This window comes from Pteropus vampyrus, unplaced genomic scaffold (assembly GCF_000151845.1).
Source record: "Pteropus vampyrus isolate Shadow unplaced genomic scaffold, Pvam_2.0 Scaffold254, whole genome shotgun sequence".
NCBI classification, from domain to species: domain Eukaryota; kingdom Metazoa; phylum Chordata; class Mammalia; order Chiroptera; family Pteropodidae; genus Pteropus; species Pteropus vampyrus.
Window position 1 is genome coordinate 1,910,772 of NW_011889035.1, and position 21,768 is coordinate 1,932,539.

The 21,768-nt window shown below is 35.9% G+C and overlaps 1 protein-coding gene across 1 annotated transcript in view; it reads right to left on the bottom strand.

Moving 5' to 3' along the window:
* HEPHL1 (hephaestin like 1) overlaps nucleotides 1-21,768 on the bottom strand; it is a 65,048-nt gene that overhangs the window by 29,255 nt on the left and 14,025 nt on the right. The window contains exons 3-9 of the mRNA XM_011374754.1: nucleotides 12,938-13,150; nucleotides 12,084-12,263; nucleotides 9,475-9,729; nucleotides 5,969-6,149; nucleotides 3,455-3,594; nucleotides 3,169-3,300; nucleotides 1,420-1,631 (exon numbers count right to left, since the gene is read on the bottom strand). Of these exons, the coding sequence (XP_011373056.1) occupies nucleotides 1,420-1,631; nucleotides 3,169-3,300; nucleotides 3,455-3,594; nucleotides 5,969-6,149; nucleotides 9,475-9,729; nucleotides 12,084-12,263; nucleotides 12,938-13,150 (1,313 nt within the window). The remainder of the gene's footprint in view (nucleotides 1-1,419; nucleotides 1,632-3,168; nucleotides 3,301-3,454; nucleotides 3,595-5,968; nucleotides 6,150-9,474; nucleotides 9,730-12,083; nucleotides 12,264-12,937; nucleotides 13,151-21,768) is intronic.

A 21,768-nucleotide genomic window follows, 5' to 3' on the forward strand; every position in this document is an offset into this window, starting at 1 on the left:
GTAAAAGGGGTCAAATATGTGGTGACAGCAAGAAATCTAACTATGGACAGCTGACACTTATTGGATTTCGTTAACCAATGTCACCATAAAAAAAAATTTAATTAAAAAAATGATCATCGGCTATGGCAGCAGGCAGACCTAGGTTCTAATGCTGTTGTTTTTTCCTTTTTTTTTTTTCATGATTTTGTGTTAATACACTGGCCATGAATGGTATTGGCTCATGGAACAACTCCCAGAGACTATCAGATACTTTTAGCAAATCTCAAAATGACCATTGATAGGATGCAATGGGGGCAAAATCAGAAGCACCTTACAAAATTTTTCTGGCATTCAATTTCCTTGGCTCAGGTATTTAGCTAGTAGGAAACAGTAGTGTATTGGGAAAAGATTGATGGATGCTCAGAGTTCCACGTTCTACCTCTATTGCTAATTACTAGGTGTGTTTCCTGGGATATCACTTAATGCCTCTGAACCTCAGTTTCTTCAGCTTTAAAATAGGGGTGATCATTCTGCTTTGCCTTATATGATTATTGTGGTCCAGTGTAAACAGTCTTATTGCACAAGCATAATGGAGGGTCATTCAGAGGGTCAGGGACACTCAGAACCTCCTGTAGGTATTTCCAGGATTAGACCTTTGTGCAAGCAATTGAAAAATCTGAGGAGAGCCAATGTACTTTGTGTCTTCTACCTAGAAATTCCTGAGAGCCTCAATGTGGTTTTATACAATTCCAAACATTATAAAATATACTATTTAAATAAATAGTCTTACTAGTTCTGATTGGTGAAGTAATTCCAAATGGTTAAATGACTGGATTTTCCTGTTTTCGTCATTATGTTTAATATCATGTAGACATAGCTTGGAATGCTATGCTTTGTCATACTAATCAGTGCAACCATCCAAGCCTTCAGGTGGGACTAGCCAGAAGTTATCTACAGGCTTTCTTGTTTCTTTGACCATGGTGATTAAGTTCCAGTTCTCAGTGATGAGTTACAGTGATTCTCAATCTTAGCCACACATTAGAATCACCTAGAGATTCTGATCTAATTGGTCTGGAGCACCTGAATAAAAGAGGTTTAAAAGGTTCCCAGGTGATTCTACTGGCCAAGTTTGAGAAACCTTGCCCAAGAAGTAGGGATCCCAATTTTCATTCCATGTAGATTTCAGAAGATCCCAGAATCAAAGCAATGCTCAGGGAGAGGCCCACCAAATTGCAACCACAACAAGCAGAAATCTGGAAAGTCAGATCTTAAATTTACAAAGAAAATGAAATTCCCAGTATATAGAAATCAATTTCAAGAGGAAGGAGGAAAAATTGCTTTTTTTTGGTAACTGACTGTTACTATCTAATCTCTAGCCATATTTACCGACTTCTCTCACATACAACCCTGAGCAGAACTTGGTAACATTTGATGACCTACCTGTGTCCCATCAGCATTGAGAACACCCTTTTTACAGACTAGCAAAGGCCCTACAAGGCCAGAGCTGGTGTCCTTGATTGGCTCAACTGCTGAGAAGTAAAGGTAGGTCAGGCAGGGAGGATCATCAGCTGTTGGGCTTACACTTTCAGGCACTGTCCATCTGTATGTGAAGGTTTCACCTGGCTTAACGTGTGCCCCTGGTTTCAGAAATCCTGAGGAGATAAATGAAACAATTACTCAAAGCAATGGCCAAGAACATTAAAAGTGTCCAACTAGGTCTTCTAGCTCGAAGTGTCTCTCTCTAATGATGTATTTTGCTCAGAAAGATCGTCGTTTTTGTTTTTGTATCTACCAGGGGAGGCCACGGCCACAATCTGCTGTCTCATGAGATTGAATCTTACATTAAGGATTGTCTTCTTCACAGATTAAATTTAGTAGCTTCATTGATACTATTTCTTACTCAAATACCAGATTTAGAAAATATTAAAAGAGTGGTAGTTGTCCATTTAGTGATTAAATGTAGAGCTAGAAAATATCGAGTGCCTTCTATGTGAAATATATTATAGTTGGCCCTAAAGAGGATACCAAAAAAAAATTAAGCAAGAGACCGATCTTTAAAGAGTTTAAATTCTTGAAGGTTGAACTAGGAAATAACTATAAGATAGAGGAAATAAGTGAATGCCCATGTTTGCTAAGCTGGTAAATAGCATATCTGGGATTCAAACTCAGGGCTGTTTGATTCCAAAGATTGTGCAATTAATCCTCACATTATGCTGCCAAATGAACACATTGGATCTCCACGATACTGAGGCCAGAGACTCTGCATCTTGTCCAGAGCTTTGTAAAAAAGTGCCCAATAAGTTTGCTGAGTTAAACAATAGAAAATATAGACATTTGGGCTGTCACAGGTCCTTCCTGCACACACACAAAAAGTCACTGTGAGCATTTGACCAAAAAAGTGAGTGCAGGTACAGGAGATGCTGCAGCAGGGGAGGGTAAGGATGGGTCTGGGGAGGAGGAATTCTCTCCATTCCTTCATCCTGTGTCCCCTCACCATCACCACAAAGCCCGCTCTGGATGGGCCAGGCCTCACTGGGACATGAAGAAGTAGCCCAGGTAGCCACGATGTCAGCTGTGGTGATGGGTAAGGCTTCCAAGAAGATCAGGAGTTTCCTGGGAGCAATATTATAGATGGAAAGATAGCTCCTGCAGCAGCTGGGCGGAAGATGTCTTTTCTATGTGTAGAGAGCTGGTGCTACCTACTCTGTGATGGAGAGAGATGGTGATAAATAATTGTCAATAAATACAAAGCAAAGACCATGTGTAAGATTTTGATGTCAACAAAACATTGGAAATCAGATTTTCCTCCTCAGTCTTCACCCACAGAATCCCATGCAAACTGTAGCAGAAAAGTTTTTCACCTTAAAGGAGTGGAAGTGACTATGAAAGTAGCTTGCTTTGAGATTTATTACATTACTGAGGGAAAAGAAAAAGAATTGGTATTTTCTAAGGACCTACTGTGAGCCAGACATTGTACTGAATTCTTTCCATCCCTTCCCAAAGCCCTGTGAGGTGACCATCATTAAGTGCATTTGATAGGTGAGAACAATAAGGTTTAGAAAATTGAAAAAATTACCCAAGCTCAGTGGGCTGGTAAGTGAAGGGACCAGGATTTGAACCTGATCTGTGCAGTTCTAAGTCCTGTGCATGCTCATCCTGTTTCCTACTTAAGCTTAGGCTGAGACTTACCATCTATGTTTGGGGCTGCATCAGAAGCCTTGTCATAGACCACGCCGTGGGGCAAAATACTGTAGACTTTGTCAGCTTTGTTGGCAAAGGTCACTAACAGGATATCTCCCACCTCTGCCTTGATGACTGGGCCTGAAAAATATCAGGAGGAGGAGGGATAAGAGGATGAAAAGAGGCAGAGAGATGTAAAAATGGGCAGGAGAAGAGTCATTCCACGTAGATGTATATGACCTGCTAAAACACCTCCCCTCCCCCATGCAAAACATAACGGATGGTTTCTCTCTACCAAGAATTCCAAGATGGGCTTCTGCCTCAGAGAGTCTCTTTCTTTGAGTAAAAGTTGCATCAACATACTCCACATACTGAGCCTTCCAATATTTTCCTCCTATCCTGTTGTCTGCGTGTGTGAAGTAGAATTCGGAGTCACTGTGGAAAGAATAGGAAACTGATTGAGAACACATCTCTTCATATCCACCAAAAGCCTTAATTATGGAGTTTCACTTTATGATCTTTAGCCTATTCACCTACCCATCTCCCCAGAAAAGAGAGCACAGGCTTCAACAAAGTTCCTAGGAATAGTCGCCCAGCCTTAAAAGTCTTCAGAAGCTGGGTGACGTACAAGCTCATTTCTCTCTTAGCCATTGCACTTTCTTCCCCTGAGGTCCAACAACTGAAGAAGAAGGTACAGGTCATCTCCTTACTTACCAATACTGGAGTCCCGGAATGCTGTCCTACAAAGTAACAAAGAGCTAACTGGTTTCTTTGTAGAATAGGCAGCCCTCTATCTCTTGCTGAAGTCAGTGTGAATATTCTCTGCATATAGTAAGCTCTTTGATATCTGGTATGATTAAGGAATGGAGTGTCTAGTTAATCAAATAGTTTAATTAATAGTTTAATTAATAGTTAAGCTATATAAATGAAATATTAAATTTCAAACTTGTGAAATATGATGCTATAAATTCTGACTAGGACTAACGCTATATTATCTTATGTCTGTCAATGGTACCATCACTCTTGCAGTCACACAGGCTATCTTTGTCTTGCTTTTCTGCCTCTTTCCTCTATCTTGTTCATCCTTCCTTCGTAACCTTTGATCACATTCTTCCTTTTCTGCTTCTTTTTGTGTCTTTTCCTTTCCTTTCTTCCCACTGCCACAAGCCCCATTCATGCCCTTATCACCTTGTGTTTGCACTGTTATATGGACCTCCAACTGCACTCTCTCTATCCTCTATCTCACATTGACTCACTCAGTTTTTTCTCAGCATGTACACGTCTACAACATTAATCTCCAAAAATGGTAATTTTCATTGCAATTAGCAACTGCAAAATCTTTTTTTGCTTCCAATTGCCAATCAAATGAGGATTAAAGGATCTCTGCAATTGATATCCAGTTTATTTTACTCCAGCTCCCTTCCTATTGTTCTATGCAAGTGCCTGTTCTCCTATGCAAATCTCCCACTTCAATCATTCTGATCTAATCACTCTCCATTAACTCCTGCATCTAAAATTTCCTCTTTTTGCTATCCACTTCTATAAATTCTATCATTCTTCAAGAACCTGTTTAGATTCCGCTTTCTCTGTGAAGTGTTCCTGACTATCTTAGTTCTCTCTGCACGCCCAGAGAACTCTGTCTGGATAACTCATCTTAATCTTATTTGTAACTTGCAAAATTACTTCTCTTCTGTGTGCACAGGATCTTTCTCCACTTGAGGCTGGGAACATGGTCTTAGACCTCCTTGTGTCCCTCATGTTACTTAGTGCTTTCACATGTATTAATTATTAATTGAATATAGCTTAATGTTCCATATTTTATAAGGCACTTCAGAATTCTGGAAGGCTTCTAAGACATAATTTTCAATGCTAATTCTCATTATTCTGTTTGTGGAGAAATACTGATCAATAGAAAATGTGATATTAGAGTTTTCCATATACAGTTCACAAAAATTCTTTAGGGAAGGTTTAAGTGCATCAGTTTGGTGGGAGAATGAATGAATTAATGAAATTTACAATGAAAGAAACAAAGAAAATTTTAAAAACATTCCCTCAAACATAAAAAAGATTATAGGGTAATAGCAATGCTTCTTGTTATCACATTGTACATTTTTAAATGCTTTCACAGACGTTATTGTATGTGATTCTACCATAAGAAGTTACAGGAGTTTACATCCACTTAATGAATTTTTAGATTCAATTCAAAAAATAAAATACACTGTGGGAGGTCAGAGAGAAAATGATTGACTATGACTCAGGAGTCAAAGGAGACCTCACTTAGGAGGTGACATTAGAGTTAAATTTTGAAAGAAAATGTAATTTTACTGTACGGGGAGGAAAAGGAATTGCGGGTAAGGGAGCATAACTTACATCAGGCTGTCCTTGCATTAAAAAGAATAACCCTCTTTGGCCAGTTCATTTCCATTGAAAGAGAGTACTGTCTTATTCCCTCTTCAAAAGTGTGTTCTCCATATGTGCAATGACCTTATTCTGCTCTCTGTCCGCTAAGTATTTCTCATGGGACTTAGCACTGAAGTTTGCCCACAGTAGGTGCTCAAGAAATGTTTGATGGATAAATAAGTGAGTGAATGAATCAATATAGTGTTTTGATTTAGCCAGCAAATCACAAAGCAATAAATAGTCTGCTAATTCCCAGTGGTATAGACAGGGCTCAGAACTCCTTAAATGGTGTCATTATGCCATCTATGTAGTATGTGCTTTTAAGAGCAGTGTGAATGAGATCACAGGGAAGCACCTAATAGATGTCTCTCTTATGAGAGGCTTACAAACATGAGCAAAAAGAGCTTACCTGCCAGAGGCATTTAGGGGAAGACCACTGAATTTGTTATAGCCTTGAGGACCATAATCCCAAATAATTTTTTCTGCTGCTATAAAGTAGCGCCTCTGATGACCCTTCATCTTCATCTTCATCTTGGGGTGAGAAATATCATTTCTGCAGTTACCAACATTGTATTGCCCCAGCATACCAGCTGCAGAACAGAGGAAAACCATCAGCCAAGGTATAAATGCTCACAAAAGAAATCATACACAAAATAACTGATAGATTTGACTTCATGAACATTTAAAACTTTTCTACAGAAAATAGGACCATAAAAAAGTTCAAAGTAAAAAATAAAAAATAAATAGCAAGATTTTGTTCTTTTTCATTGCTGCTTAATATTCCATTGCATATATATCACATGGATGGACCTACAGGGCATTATACTAAGTGAAATATATTCAGACAGAGATATATATATCATATATATCTAATATATATAATATATCATATAGTTTCACTTATATGTAGAATCTAAGAAAACAAAAAACAAATAAACAAGCAAAACAAAACAAAAACACACTCATAGAAACAGAGACCAAAGGGGAGGTTACCAGAAGGGAAGGAGTTTGGGGATGAGTGAAAAAGGTGAAGAGGAATATAGTCAATAATATTGTGATAGGTTTGTACAGTGACAGATGATTATTAGAATTAGTGGAGTGATCACATTGTAAGGTACAGAAAGGTCAAATCACTATATTGTACATTTGAAACTAATATAACCAATTCAATATTGTATGCCAAACTATACTTAAAGATTTAAAAAGTAAAGGATTAATGGTTGGAAGGGGGATATTTTTATACATATGACAAAAGATTAATATGTAAATAATGTTGAAAAATAAGAAAAGAAAAAGTAAACCTCCCAATATAAAATGGGCAAGGAACATAAATAGTATTCACAAAAGAAATACTATTGGCTCGTAAACAAATGAAAAAAAAGTTTAACCTTAATAATAATAAAATGACACTGTTGTTCATTTAACAAATTGGTAAAGATTAGAAAGACTAATAATTCTCAGTGTTGGCAGATGAATATGGAAAAGAGAATGCTCACACACTGAAAAGCAACACTTTTAAAAAGGGAATTTGGCAATATATGTTCATAACTTTAAAGAAAAATCAAACTCCTTGACCCAGGAATTCCAAATTTAGGAATTTTGCTAAGGAAATATCAGACAAAAGTATAAACTTATCTGTAAATTGATTTTATCAATATTGTTTTATAACACCAAAAAAGGAGAGAGCAAAAATATAAATTTTAAGCAATAGAGTGTAGGTTAAGTAAATTATAATCTCCTCATAAAGGACCTTGGAAGGATTAACAATGGTGAAGTAGCTCTATATTCACTGACATGTAAATATATTTCTGATATATTAATAAGTGGAAAAACTAAGCTACAGGGAAGTATTTTATTTTATTTTCTAAATTATGCATGCACTTAGTATAAAGGTCTAGAAAATAGTGATGGAAGATCTTCACCCAAATGTGGCATCATTACCTCTAGATGGGATTACTGAGTCTTAAAATTGAATTATATGTATTTTCTAATTTTTTTACAATAATTCTTTTCTGAAGATATGGACAGTTTAGGAAATATTGTATTTTAGTAACCTATAAATACCAGTTTAGGTCCATAACTATTAGCTAAGCTTAGCAATCTTACTAGTCTCAAATGGCTGCTAATGTTAGTTTAAAACTAGTTTCTCAGATTTAACAGCGTGAGAACCTTTAAGAGTAGGGATCTTGTGTTGGGAACACTTAAGATCTACACTCTCAGGAAATTTCAAGTACATACTACAGTATTATTGATTGTAGTAATCATGCTGAGTATTAGATCTCCAAAACTCATTCATCTTGCATAACTGAAGCTTTGTACTCCTTGAGATCTCAAGTCGTCTTAACCAAACACACACACACACACACACACACACACACACACACACACACACAACTATGTCAACTATGTGAGGTGATGGTTATGTTAATTAGCTTGAGGTTGTGTGGTGATTAGTTCACAATGTATACATATATCAAAACATCCAGTTGTACATCTTAAATATATACAATTTCTATTTGTTGACTACACATCAGTCAGCTGTTGGGGTGGGGGATTGGGGGGATAGGAAACTTATCTCGTTCATCTTTGTCTTCCTTGAACAGTATCAGATTCATGTTAACTGATCAACTCAACATTTGTTGAATTGAAGTTAATTGGAATATCCCAGCTGACTAAAGCCGAGATAGGCTGCTTAAGGTTGATGAGAACAAGAATGTATTATCAGAGCAGCCCTGAAAGGTTGCATCCCTGTACTCTTAGCGACTATTTGCAGTTAGTCAGTATCCAAACTTAATCACACAGTATTTCTTCTATGTTTATCCCACTGACACATTTTCTTTTTCTGGTCTAGTTTTTACCACCTTAGGCCAGATCTTTTATATGTCATAACTCTAATGTTGCCAGTGCTTCTTAACTAGCTTCCAGTGGCCAGAATCTCTCCTGAATCCTTTCTGCACATAGATATCATATTTACCTTCCTAAATCATTGCACTGATTATGTCACTAGTGTGCCTAAGGATCTAGAAAGACTCCCTATTGCCTTCCAGACACAGTCCTACCTCCTTAGCCTTGCCTTTTAAAGCTGCTCCCTCTCTAGGCTTCTCTCTCATCACTCTTCTGTCATGAGCTGAGGGTCCGGCTAAATAAGACCTGTTCTGTATGGTCCCAAAGAACCAGGACCAAGTCATTCAACTGGCATTTAAGTACACAAATGTCTATTGTGCACCTATCATAGGATTTTGCACCTATCATTGGATTTTGTCTCAATATAAGGGAGAATGTTCTAAGAGAACAGCCCAGAGTTTAAATGGCTGCTGTAATTACTTAAAAGAGATGTTTCAAAAGCGATTCAATAATTGGATGGGGGATTGGCCCAGGTTATCTATACATTCCTTTCCAATGCCAAAAACATGTTATTCTAATTATAGTTGCTCATATAGAACATGTGTTTTTCCCAGTTCATGTTGCATCTTCTACATGAAAAGTCTTTCTTCCTTTCTTCATCTATTCAATCTCTACCTATATTTCAAGTCTCGGATTAGGAACCAATTCCTCAGGAAGCCTTTTTAGATTGCTCTAGAGAAGTGACTATGGTGCCCAAAGCATTAATCATTTTGCTTTAAGTATTATTCATTTTGTAAATGTCTCATTGTGTCTAACTACTAGATTGTAGATTCCTTGAAGTTTTTATCATTTCTTTCAGTCACCTCTTACCTGATTCATAGGGATTAGATCAATAAATATCTGTTGATAGGGTTACAAATAAGCATTACATATTTTCCTATATATTTAGTATTTAATTAAATATAACACATTCAAGACTCTATCTAACAGCAGTCATTGAATGAGCACTATTGACTATGTGGTTTTATTGTCCCATTGCAAGCATCTCCACACTGGTCTTTGTCCTTTTACCTTGTAGGTGATCACTGACTTGACAGGTTATCATCCACTTCCCAGGATTTTCAGCTATCATTTCTGTTGTCAGGAAGGTGGCTGGGAACAGGTTGACCACATCAGTCCGATGCCCTCGGCTGATGAAGGTGTTACCATAAAAATAGATAGAGTGGATGTCTATCTCATTCCCCATCCCAAATAAGTGCCAGGACACTGATTCACCAACGCACATATCAGGCTCAGGGAAGTTTCCGAAGAGGTATCCATTGAGAGCTGAAAAACAGAAGCACACTAGTGGAAGAGGCTTCCCTGCAGAGGTGAGCAGGACCAGAAACGATAGTAATTCATTCTCTGGCACGACTGGAAAATCAGCATAAATCATTGATTGCAATGTTTTCATGCAGAAAGGCATGGCTTCTTTTATAAAATGTAGCCCCAGAAAGGAATAAAAGGTATTGCTCTTTTGGGGAGACAGACAAGCAGTCAAAAAAAAGTGACAATTGGCACACAACTGAAAACAGCCTTGGAGCTGCTATGTGGACACAATGAGATCAGGAGTAAACAAAGTGCTGCTCATACTTTCATGGCAGTTTTCCAGGTCCTTCATTTGCATATCTGCCTTCTCCATGGGACTCTGGTCCTTGCAACTGGAAACCCTGTCTTACTCATCTCACAGCTATCAGGACCTAGCAGAAAAGCTGGCGCATAGTAGCTACTTGATTTAAGTGACAAAAGCAAACAGCAAGATGGAAAGGAAAGGAACTGATTAGAAGGAACTTATGAGACATGTATATATTTTGTTATTTTAAAAGCAGGGAGAAAAATCTTTTTTTCACTAGGTCTGGTTGGAGAAGAACCCTACTGATTGAGCTTACGCCTTAAGTCTGAGACCTAATACTTTAAATGATCTAAATGGCAGTTAGAAGTTGACCAAGTACAGAAAATAACTTGACTTAGGACTTCTTAAATCCAAACTGAGTTTAAAAGCTATTGTTACTAAGATAATAACTTAGCTGGCACAATTAGTTCTAAGTCGTTTTAGTAACTTTAAGTAAATTTGTCAATAAATCTTGTGTTGACTGAGCATCTCTATAGACTAGTTTTTTCGTTTGTTTGTTTTTGTTTTTAGGTTAATTTTTTTTCTGTGTTTGTTAGATCTGCTTTGCCAATCGGAAGAAGGATTGTTTGCATACACCTACTTCTGTATACAGGCTGATTTTTTAAATGCAGTCTATATTTGCTGATGAAATTCATTCATTTTTGTTGGACATTTTCACTCCAAAAGAGTAAGAGGAATTATGTGGACAGCTGAGTCATAAATCATCACAATTAGTAGTTTTCAGCAAGATTTGAGATCACCACTCTCATTTTGTTAAAAACAGGGATAGTAGTTAACTAACTGGTCATTGCAATAATTTGAATTTAGGTCTTCGTTTATCCTAGCCTTCATTTTTTCCCCCTGCCTCCCTCTCTTTTCTCCTCTCTCTTACTTCTTTTCTTCCTAAAATATTTTCCAAGCACCCACTACAACTAAGGTTGCTGGAAGGAAAAGAGAGAGTGTAAAATTCAATGGAAAGAGTCAGTATACTAACAATCATACCTCAACATGCTTTGGAATCAGACACGACCAAATTAAATTAATTTGCTATGGGACTTCTCTCTCAGGTTCTCTCAGGCAACTGTGGTACTAATTAATATTTTGACCTTAAGCAAGTCATTGATGGTCTCTTGACCTCAGTTTCTTCATCTGAAAAATGGGGGAAGTCAGATGATTTTCAGCTTCTTTCTTCTCTCCTATGAGTTTATGACTACATTGATTCTGTCTTGGTTAGGATAACTATGAGATAGACAAGCAGAGGTGGAGGAAATTTGTCAATGAATGACATGGGGTGTTCGTTTATATTGAAGATGTTCTTTATGTTCACTAGAACTCTCTAGGAAAAGAATGGAATGAGTCTGCTTAATAACCTCCAAATCCTGAAAGTCTGCATTAAGCCACTACTCTGCAAAACAAGGAAGTGTAAGTATTATGTCTCAACTATCAGGATAACTGTAGACATTTATACTACTTTCAATAAATACAGGGTCTAGGTCATGGTGAATGCTCAATAAATTTGCTGATTTAAATAACGTATGGGAAAAAAATAACAAAACAAAACAAAAAGAATGTCTGAGAAACATAAGTCCACAACTCTGCATTTAAACTCCAGGCGTAATAGTTTTTGAAATTTAGCAGCTGCTCAGAAAATGGTTACTGGATAAAGCAAGAGGTTGCAAAGCACAGGGTTGTTACATGATAATGATTCGTTCTCTTTTCTTCTGTCAATCTAAACCCAACCATCCTCTGGACTCTCCTCTGATTCTTTCCTGATAATACCATTAATCCTTCCACTTTCTGTACCATAGCTTTGTCATACCTAATTTAGCTCGTATCTCTTGACTTGTCCCTTCCCAAATTGTTTGAGGTTCTGACACATAGTGTATTTCATATCTCTTTCTAATCATTCTCATCATTAAATTACAAATCTTGGAAAAATAGATTTGACATTTCTGTGTTTTTGCATCCACATGGTATCAGATACCCAGAAGGCAGTCAGTGTGTGTTTGGAAACATGGGAGATACTCACCGTGCATTTTGTTACTCCTCCGGAAAACGGCATCTTCTTTGTCAACTGAATCCGGGTCAGTGCAGAAATGTCTGATATTTTCATCAAGGTACCAGCTTTGATTCTCATCCACCAGAGTAAACATTATAACGAACTCTTGGTCTACATCAGTCCTCGTCCCTGAATATTTATTCAGGACACCTATCATGCACGTTCAAAAGAGTAGAGAAAAAAGTTCAAAATGAACTAAGGCAAGATGAGGTTTGCTTCCTGCCAACGGTGTCAGATAAGTGTGAAGTTTGTCAAAGGCCTGTAGACAAAAAAGTAACCCACAGCATACAAGCAGCGAAAGGCTTTAATGGAAATGACAATCATAGAAGCAAAAAGTCATAAAACAGAAGTCTTCACAACTGTAGACTTGGAAAGCTGGCTATCCCTTAAGGAAGTAGACCTCATTGACAGGTACACTAAATCAATAGGGAATAAAATAGCAAAGTAGTCATATGGGTAAAATAATGAAGCTAAAATGTTTTGGTCACTTGTTTATATTTTTAACGTTCTTATGTGTAGTGTTAATATGATGTGAATAGCTATTAATATGGAATGTCCTCTTTAAAAAAATGCATATGTTTCAGAAAGCTATTTTGATTCTTAAACAGAAGTCTGAATTATTGCTCCTGTTATAGTGTCAGATTGAACTTCTATGCAAGAAGAATTTCCCTAATCTTACAGAAAGCTTAGAAGAAGAAGCACAATCTGTATGGAGCAAGGGAGGTAAGGAAGACAAGACCTGAAATTATATACACTTTTTAACACACCTAAGAGGAGGCTCATGGGGGCGGGGTGGGGAGGGGAGGTTGGAAAAGTCTCCTTACCTTCCTTGCACACCAGCAGCGGGCCAATTAACCCAGAGCAGATGTCTTTAGGGGCGTCGATGTGTGAATGGTACACCCAGGTCAGGCAGTTGGCATCTGCTGGAGCAGGGGCATATTCTTCTCTTACTGGCCAGACGTAAGTATAGTTTTTGCCAGGAGGAACCATATCGTCATTCTTGTTTTTTCCAGATGTTCCATCTGGGTACAGGGCTCCTTCCAAGAAAAGATAAAACATACTTAAAACAGAGGTCACATGCTATAGTGGAAATGGCCAGAGCTTTGGAATCAAACACATATGAATTAAAATTTATTTCTTGTAGGACTGAGGCAAATTACTTAAATTCTCAATGCCTCAATTTTCTATCAGTAAAGCTGGAATGTTAATACATATTTCCACAGGGATATGAGAACTAAGTGACACAACGTATGTGAGTGTCCTCCACAGAACCAGATGCTTAAAAAATATTCATAAAGACTCCTTCTGATGGGCCTCCTGTACCAATCAGGAAGATTTCAATCCCCTTCACTTAACATCAACTAAGGAAGGAAAGGAAGAAGCAGCAGAAGAAATAATGAACACCCCTTGGGCACTTAGTACAGATTCAGCAACTGTATGAGGTCTCACAAGGGATAGGAAGGAAGTTAAGACATTATTCTTGCCTTTAGGGATCTTATAGTTCTGCTGGAGTGACCAGAACATGAATTGTGAACACATAGGACAACTGGAGAATAAAGCAGGATGATGTGTTGAATGTAATTTGGGGTCTATGCAAGGTAGAAGGACTACTACAGAAGGGGTGGGGCGAATGGGCATAGCATTTCCTTTCTCTGTTTTATAAACTAAGAGTGCATGAGGTTTTTCAGTTAAAGAAGGTCCGCTGCTAAAAATAGTTTGAAAACCACCTGGGTAGAAGGCAGGAGACCAACCTATACAAGTTACAATTATCAGAAGCTTCATAACAGAGGTGGGATTTGAGGGGCCTTGAAGGACTGGTAGGAGTTGAATAGTACAGAGAAGAAGGCTGGAGGGTGAGAGCAGAGAGGGAGACAGGTGTGGAAACACTCCAAATTCATTCTCCATTCTCTCATTCCTTCACTAATTCACCAACAAACCTGTATTGGACATCAACCACATGCCAGCAAATGTGCTGATGTTAGGAATACAAATTCAAATAAGACAACAAGAGCCAGTGAGTCCAAGGCAAGCCAAATAGAAACTATAACTAAAAAAATTAACAATACATTTTTAAACAAATTTTGCCATGAAACATAATTTGATTTTTGATGAATGATGCCAGTTAAGTCCCTATTACGTGCCAAGTGTAGTAGGTACTTTGTGTATATTATCTCATTCTTTATAGCAACCCCATATGGTATGTATTTAATATCTCCTTTTAGATTAAATCAAATACTGGTAGCATGTGGCTGGGCCAGATTTCAGTCTAGTTATATCTGACTTCCCACTACACTGTGATACCTCTCCATTAATTACTGGGAATATAGGGTTTGAACTATTTTTACATACTTATTCATTTTATTTTTATGTATTTTCTATGTGTATATTTATGTTAATCTAAAAAATATGAATTATTTTACAAATTAAATCTCTATACTCTGTAATACTGAAAAGATAAAGTCAGAGAGCAAAACCTACATAAAGAAAGGAGACTAATTTGTTAGATTCTTTCAGTATTAAGTATAGTTCTGAATCGCCTCATTATATCTAGGTCATATTGTTATATCTAGGTTTAATATATATTAGGTTAATATAATTCGGTTATATTCTTTGTCTAAAGAAAGGAAACTTACCAATTTCTCGAGAGAGGAACTTCTTGCTGGTACTAAATTCTAAGACAATATTTTCAAGAAAATCTCTGTATACAAATTACTGAGTTAGGGGAGAGGAAAGAGGGGAGAGGTAGACAGAGTAAAAAAAATTAAATCATTTCTTCAATTTAATTAGTTAATTAATTAATTTAAAAATTATTGAGTAATATGATTAGTTACATCTTCAAAGTTTTTAAGAATGGTTTCTAAAACATGCAAAAATGTTTTTAAAAGTAATTTCTTACATTGCCTTTCAATATAAGGTGGGACCACAACACTGAAAAATATCTGACAAAATCATTTTTACTCAATGTTAAACTAATGTAGTTTATTGCTTTCTAACTTGATAGTTGATCTACTCTGATAGAGGAATAGGAAAAAATCAAGAGGTGCTACCCGTCACCCATTAAATCCAAATGTTTTCCTGTGCTACCTAGCCTGTCAGAAGCATTTGATAGTATTGTCTTTTCTCTCCCTCTTAAAAAAATTCTCCTCCCTTGGTTCCTGTGACATCACACTATCCTCTTCAGCAAATCATTTTCAGTCTGGTTTTCCAGTTCATTCTCTGTCATTCAAGGACAGAAATCCTCAAGTTATAATGCTGGCACTATGTCCAGAGCTCTCTCCCTGGTTGATAGCACTCATTCCAACAATGCCTTAATCAATCACATGCCAGTGAATCTCAGTTTTATCTTCAGCCTGGACCTGGCCTCTGAACTCTACACTGATATCCTACTGTCTACTGTACATCTCTACTTGTAAATCTCAAAGAGATCTCGAAAACCACTGTCCCCAAAGAACATTAGCACTCCCAAACCTGGTCCTCAGTCATTGCCCCTTCTCTCAGTAAAAGACACCACCAGTATTCAGTGCCACAAGCTAGAAACAAAGGAAACATTCTTATCTTCCTTCTCTTCCTTTCTCACCATTTCCAAAGCACCACAGGTCTTGCCCTTGCTTCTTCTCAAATTCATCCGTTTATGTGTATCTCCACCATCACAAATCCCTTTATGTGTATCTCCACCATCACGACCCTAGTCCAAACATTATCTCTCAGTTGGACATATGCAGTAAACTATTAGCTGACTTCACTGCATTTCTTGCCTCTATAGTCCATTTTCCAAGCCATAGCAAGAGTGATCTTTTCAGATCTCAAATCTAATTATATTGTTCTTTATTTAAAATCATTCTATGGCTTCCCATCACTCTTGGAATGAAGGTCAAATGTGTTGAACATAAATTGCAAGGCCCAGCATGGTCTGACTCAGGCAATCCTGAATGCCCTGGACTAAGTCATTTTCTACAATGCATGCACACAGAAGGAAGGTCAGTAGGGACAGTGATGAAATTTACAGCCACTGAAGTTAGACCACCTAGAGTCAAGTCCTATCTCCATCACTTGTTAGATATGTGACTTGGGCACTTTCCTTCTTCTCTATGAGTCTTAGTTTCTTATCTGTGAGATGATGATAATTATAGTCCCTACCTCATAGAGTTGTTGAGGCTTACATGACACAAGGTCCATAAACCATTTATCACAGTGCCTGGTATATAGTAAGCATTCAATAAACATTGGCTATTATTTATTAATAGCCATTGCCTAAATTTTTAATATATATATGATGTGTGTAATTGCTTGACTAATGTCTGTCTCTTATGTTAGACTGTAAGCTCCATGAAATCTCAATTTGTTTTTGCTCAAAATTATGTACATAAGATCTATTCCAGTGCTTGGTATATTGGGTACTCAATACATATCTGTTAAATATTATAACGAATGAGTGGGATGACCGTATACCATCTTTATCCAAAGCCCTGTGAATAAAATGCATAGATTGGAAGCTTCTGAATTTATATATTGAGAGGCTGCAGGTCAGGAATTGGGGAAGGGTGGGTGGGTAGTGGATTTGTCTTAAAGCTTCAACTGAGATCACTCATTTTGCTTTGACTATATGACACAAATAAATACAAATAGAAATTTTTCTAAAGATTCTTTTATTCACTATTTAATGTACTTTTTTTGCTTATTATTATTGGCGGTCATTGATGACTGTTATTTAAAAGTGGGGCTAGAGCTCCCAAACAAACCTTGGTGCCACTGCTCAAGATAAGGAATATCATTTGGGATTCAAAATAAACTTTAAAGTAAAAAAGTGATTTGAGAGTAAGTGGCTTATTAAGTTGTTCTGAAAGTCATTCCCAAAAAGTTTGACAAAGATTTTGAACAATGGTAAAATTAATAATATAAGTATTTTAAAACATTCATTTCATTGCATGTATTCTAAGATGTGTCAGCTTTTAGAAATTATGATGTACACATTTTCTCTCATCAGATTTGAGAATATTGAGGATTGGTGGGATTGTGAAAGAAATAGGCTAGCTCATGAACAAATGGTAGCACAGTAAAATGTGCATTATTTTAGAGGACAGCTTGCCAATTCCTATCAAAAAAAGAAAGAAATGTACATAAATATAACCAGCAATTTCACTTTTAAGAATTTATCCTAGAAACATACTTGAAAATGTTTTTCACAATACCAAAACTGGAATATTCCTTGTAGAATTGTTGATATGAACCCAAAACAGAAAGCAACCTAAATTATCATGAAAATAACAACTGGTACATTCATACAATGGAATATTATACAACTGTTAAAAGGAGGTCTCTTTGTATGTACTAATATGAGAAAGTCTGCAAGATGAAGTAAAAAATGAAAAACAGAAAGTATATAATAGCATTATAGTATAATCTATTTTGTGTAAAAGTACAAGTATATACGTACACATAACCGTAGACACACATACACTAAAATATGTCTAGAAAAATTTCTAAGAGAAACTTACAAGAAATTATTAAAAGTGATTGCCTTTCAAGTGAGAGACAAGAAGGATTTTTACTTTTTATATCTCTTTGTACTCTTAATTTTTCTAACCATGTTCATATACTACTTTGTATTTAATTTTTTGTTTTGAACTAATTTTAGCAGGCATGGAGGGAATCAGATTGTGAGACATTTTACTCTTATTTATGCTTTTATATATTTTAAAAAAACAGTAAATTTTAATTTTTAAAAAGTCTTAATAATTATATTTCACATGGATATTAAGAGAGCACTAGATAATTTTATTATTAAATGATATAATGTTTTTAAGAGCTCTAGCACAAGTATTGGCCTACAGTAACTGCTCAATTAATGTTAGTTCCACCCACCCAATTCTGCTAAGTTTCTTTTTCTACCTCTCCTCTGATGATTATCTTGGAGGCAACAACTATATATTTCCTCATATTTGCAGTGCCAGTATCTAGCATTGTGTCAATTTCATAGTAAACACTAAGTTCAATTGAGGAGAGACTATAAGACTAGCAAGCCCAAACTATAGCCAAGACAAAAACTGATTAAAAGAGAGGGAGGAGGTCAGCAAATCTTCTCCCCGCAAAGTAGCTATAAAGTTGGATGAAATTGATTCCAAAAAAATATATATTTCAGTACTCTGGAAATTGAGTAAAGACATCCAGCAATGTTTATGCTTGAAGAACTGCTGAACATTGTTTATTCACATACTTCTGCTCTATACATTCAAAGAGAAAGGCAAAGGGCCTAGTGAAAAGTAAAAGCCAAGGCAGACAAAAACTGCCCAAACTTTGAATGTGTTTCCTATCTACCTACAGATCCAAAGGCAGAGAACAGAAGACTTACTGATGCTTAAACAAAACCTCTGTCCAATCATTTGCTGACTCCTAAACTAGGCAGGTAGAGAGGTGACTCTCAACAGCCAGGATTAAAAATGAAAACAAGAAAAAAAGGAAAAAAAAAAAAGAGCAGAACACTACAGGAACGACAGATTTCACAGATTTATCTCAGGCATGTTAACAAACAAAAAAGCAAACAAACAATAAAAACAACCTTGGATGAGGGAGAGATCAGAATCCAGAGTTGCTAGAATATATTCTCAAAAATGTCCAGTTTTCAACAACAGCAACAAAGTGAGACATGCAAAGAAACAAGAAAGTTGTGGCCATATTTGGGTAAAAAATAAAAAGCAGCCATTGGAAACTATCTCTAAGTGTCTCTGGATGTAAAGTCTAGCAGGTAAAGACTTTAAAGCAGCTATTGTAAATATGTTCAAACAACTAAGAAAACCTATATTAAATAATAAAAGGAAAGTAGAACAAAATGATTCAACAAATGGAATTTCAATAAGAAGATAGAAATTTTTATTAAAAAGAATCAAGTTGGAGTTTTGGCATCGAAAAGTACATTAAATGAAATGAAACGATATGAGAGGACCTCAAAAAAAGATTCAAAATGGCAGAAGAATCAGTGAATCTGAAGATAGATCAATAGAATTATTTTATCTGAAAAGGAGTGGGGAAAAAAAGATTGAAGAAAATAAACAGAACTTCAGAGACATGTGAGACAAATCAAGTGAATTGAAATATGTATAATAATAGTCTACCAAAGGAGAGGAGAAAGAAAAGGGAGAAGAAAAAGTATTTGAAGAACTAGTAGCCTAAAATTTCCAGATGTGATGAAAAACATAAAAAGCATAATCAACCACAAATAGGATAAATATAAAGAATCTATACATAGACACATTGTGGTCAAACTGTCAGGGGAAAGGTCAAAGAGGTAATTTTGAGAACAGAAAGAGGAAAAGGACTCATCACGTACAGGGGAGCATCGACATTATTAACAGTTGACTTCTCATCTGAATATTGGAGATGAGAAGACAGTGGGATAACATACTCAAAGTGCTGGAGGGGAAATGCCAACCATGAATACTATATCCAGCAAAACTATCCCTCAAAAAAAAAAAAAAAAGGCAAAATAAAGGTATTCTGGATAAACAAAGACTGAGTGAGTCTGTCACTAGCAAACCTGTCTTACGAGGAATACTAAAGGAAGTCCTTTGGACTAAAAGAAAATGCCACCAGAGAGTAACTTGAATCTACAGGAAGAAATGAAAAGCACCAGAAATAGGAAATATGTGAGTTAATACAAAAGATTCTATAAATATATTTCTTCTTCCTTCTCTTCTTTAACAGTCATAAGATAATTTAAAGTTCTAAATGTAACAACACTTTGTTGGGTTTATATAAAGAGAGGTGTAATGACAACATGATAATAGCACAAGAGAGAGAAGAGAAAGTTCTGTTAGAACAAAGCTAAATATTGCCAAAACTAGGTTGGTAAAAATACGAAGTATATTGTGATAAGCTAAAATGCATATTATAATCATAGGCCAACCAATAACAAAATAACTCAAAAATAAATAGTTAAAAAAATTAACAGAGGAATATAAATAGAACACTAAAAAATATTTGTTTAACCACCAAAGAAGGCAGTAAAGGAGGACTACAGGAACCAAAAAGACAGAAAGTATATAGAAAATAATTAGGAAAATAGCAAATGCAGATCAAAGCAATCGATAATTACATTAAATGAGAATGATATAAGTGTCTGATCAATATGCAGAGATTGTCAACCTGGACAAAAAAGTGACATCTAACTATATGCAGTTTGCACCTTATATTCCATGACACAAAAAGGCTGAAAGCAAAAGAATGCAAATAGTAACAATATGAAAGCTGAAGTGCTGTCAATAACAAACTAGATTTTAAGACAAGAAATATTACTAGAACAAAGATAGGTATTTTATAATGAGTCAATGTATCCAGAAGATATAACAAGTATGAGTGGATTCATATCTGACAAAAGTCTCAAAACACATAAAGCAGAAACTGACATAATTGAAGGAGAAATACACAACTCACCAATAATTCTTGGAGATTTCAATCCTCTGCTCTTAATAACTGATAGAATGACTAGACAGAAAATCAGCAAGAATATAGAAAACTTCAACTAAGTCTACCTGATAACATATTAATAGAATAAAGGACAAAAAAACACACAATCATTTCAATAGGCGCCAAAAAGCAATTTACAAAATCCTCATCAAATTAAACTTATCAAAGTATTTATCAAATTAAAAAGTCTCAACAAACTAGTAATAGACAGGAACTCCTTCAATCTGACAAAGGATATCTAAGAAAAACCCACAGCTAACATCATGTTTAATGGGAGGGAGACTGAATGCTTTCTTCCTAAAATTGGGAACAAGACACGAATGTCTGTTTTTACCACTGTTATTAAATATCGTCCTGAAGCCAGTGCAGTAAAGCAAAAGAAAAAAAATTAAAGGTATATCAATTTGTAAGAAAGAAATAAAACTGTCTTTTTTCACAGTGATGTGATTCTACATGTAAAAAATTCTAAAGAACCCTCTAAACATCTAATCAAGCTTAACAAGATAGTAAGATCCATGATAAATATACAAAAATCAGTCATCTTTCTATACACTAGCAACAAGCAATCAAAATATGAAATTAAGAAAATAGTCCATTTATAACAGCATAAGAAAGAATAAAATACTTTGGAATAAATTTAACAAAAGAAATGTAAATCTTGTAGACTACAAACTAAAACATTGAGAGACATTAAAGATCTAAATTGCTCATGTGTATAAGATTGGAAGACTTAATATTGTCAAGATGGCAATTCATCTTTAAAATGCAGATTGTAATTTTCCCCCAATCGATACATAAACTCAATGCAATCTTCATCACAATCCCAGCTTTTCATTTTTAATTAACAAGCTGATCTGAAATTTATATGGAAATGCCAAGGACTTAGAATCTTAGAATAATAAAAAGGCTTGAGAAGAAGAACAAAGTTGGAGGACTTATAGTACTCAGTTTCAAAACTTACTACAAATCCATAGTGATCAAGACAGTGTGGCATTTGTATGAGGGTAGCATATAGATAAGTGGGACAGAATTGAGAGCCCTAAAATAAATCCTTATATTTATAGTCATTGATTTTCAGCTACGGCCTGTGATTCATTCATCTTTTATGCCTAGGACCCAAAGTCAGTCTCTGGCACCTAATGGGTATTCAGTGGAAGGTTTATGAATGAAAGTAAACCTTTTAAATACAACACAC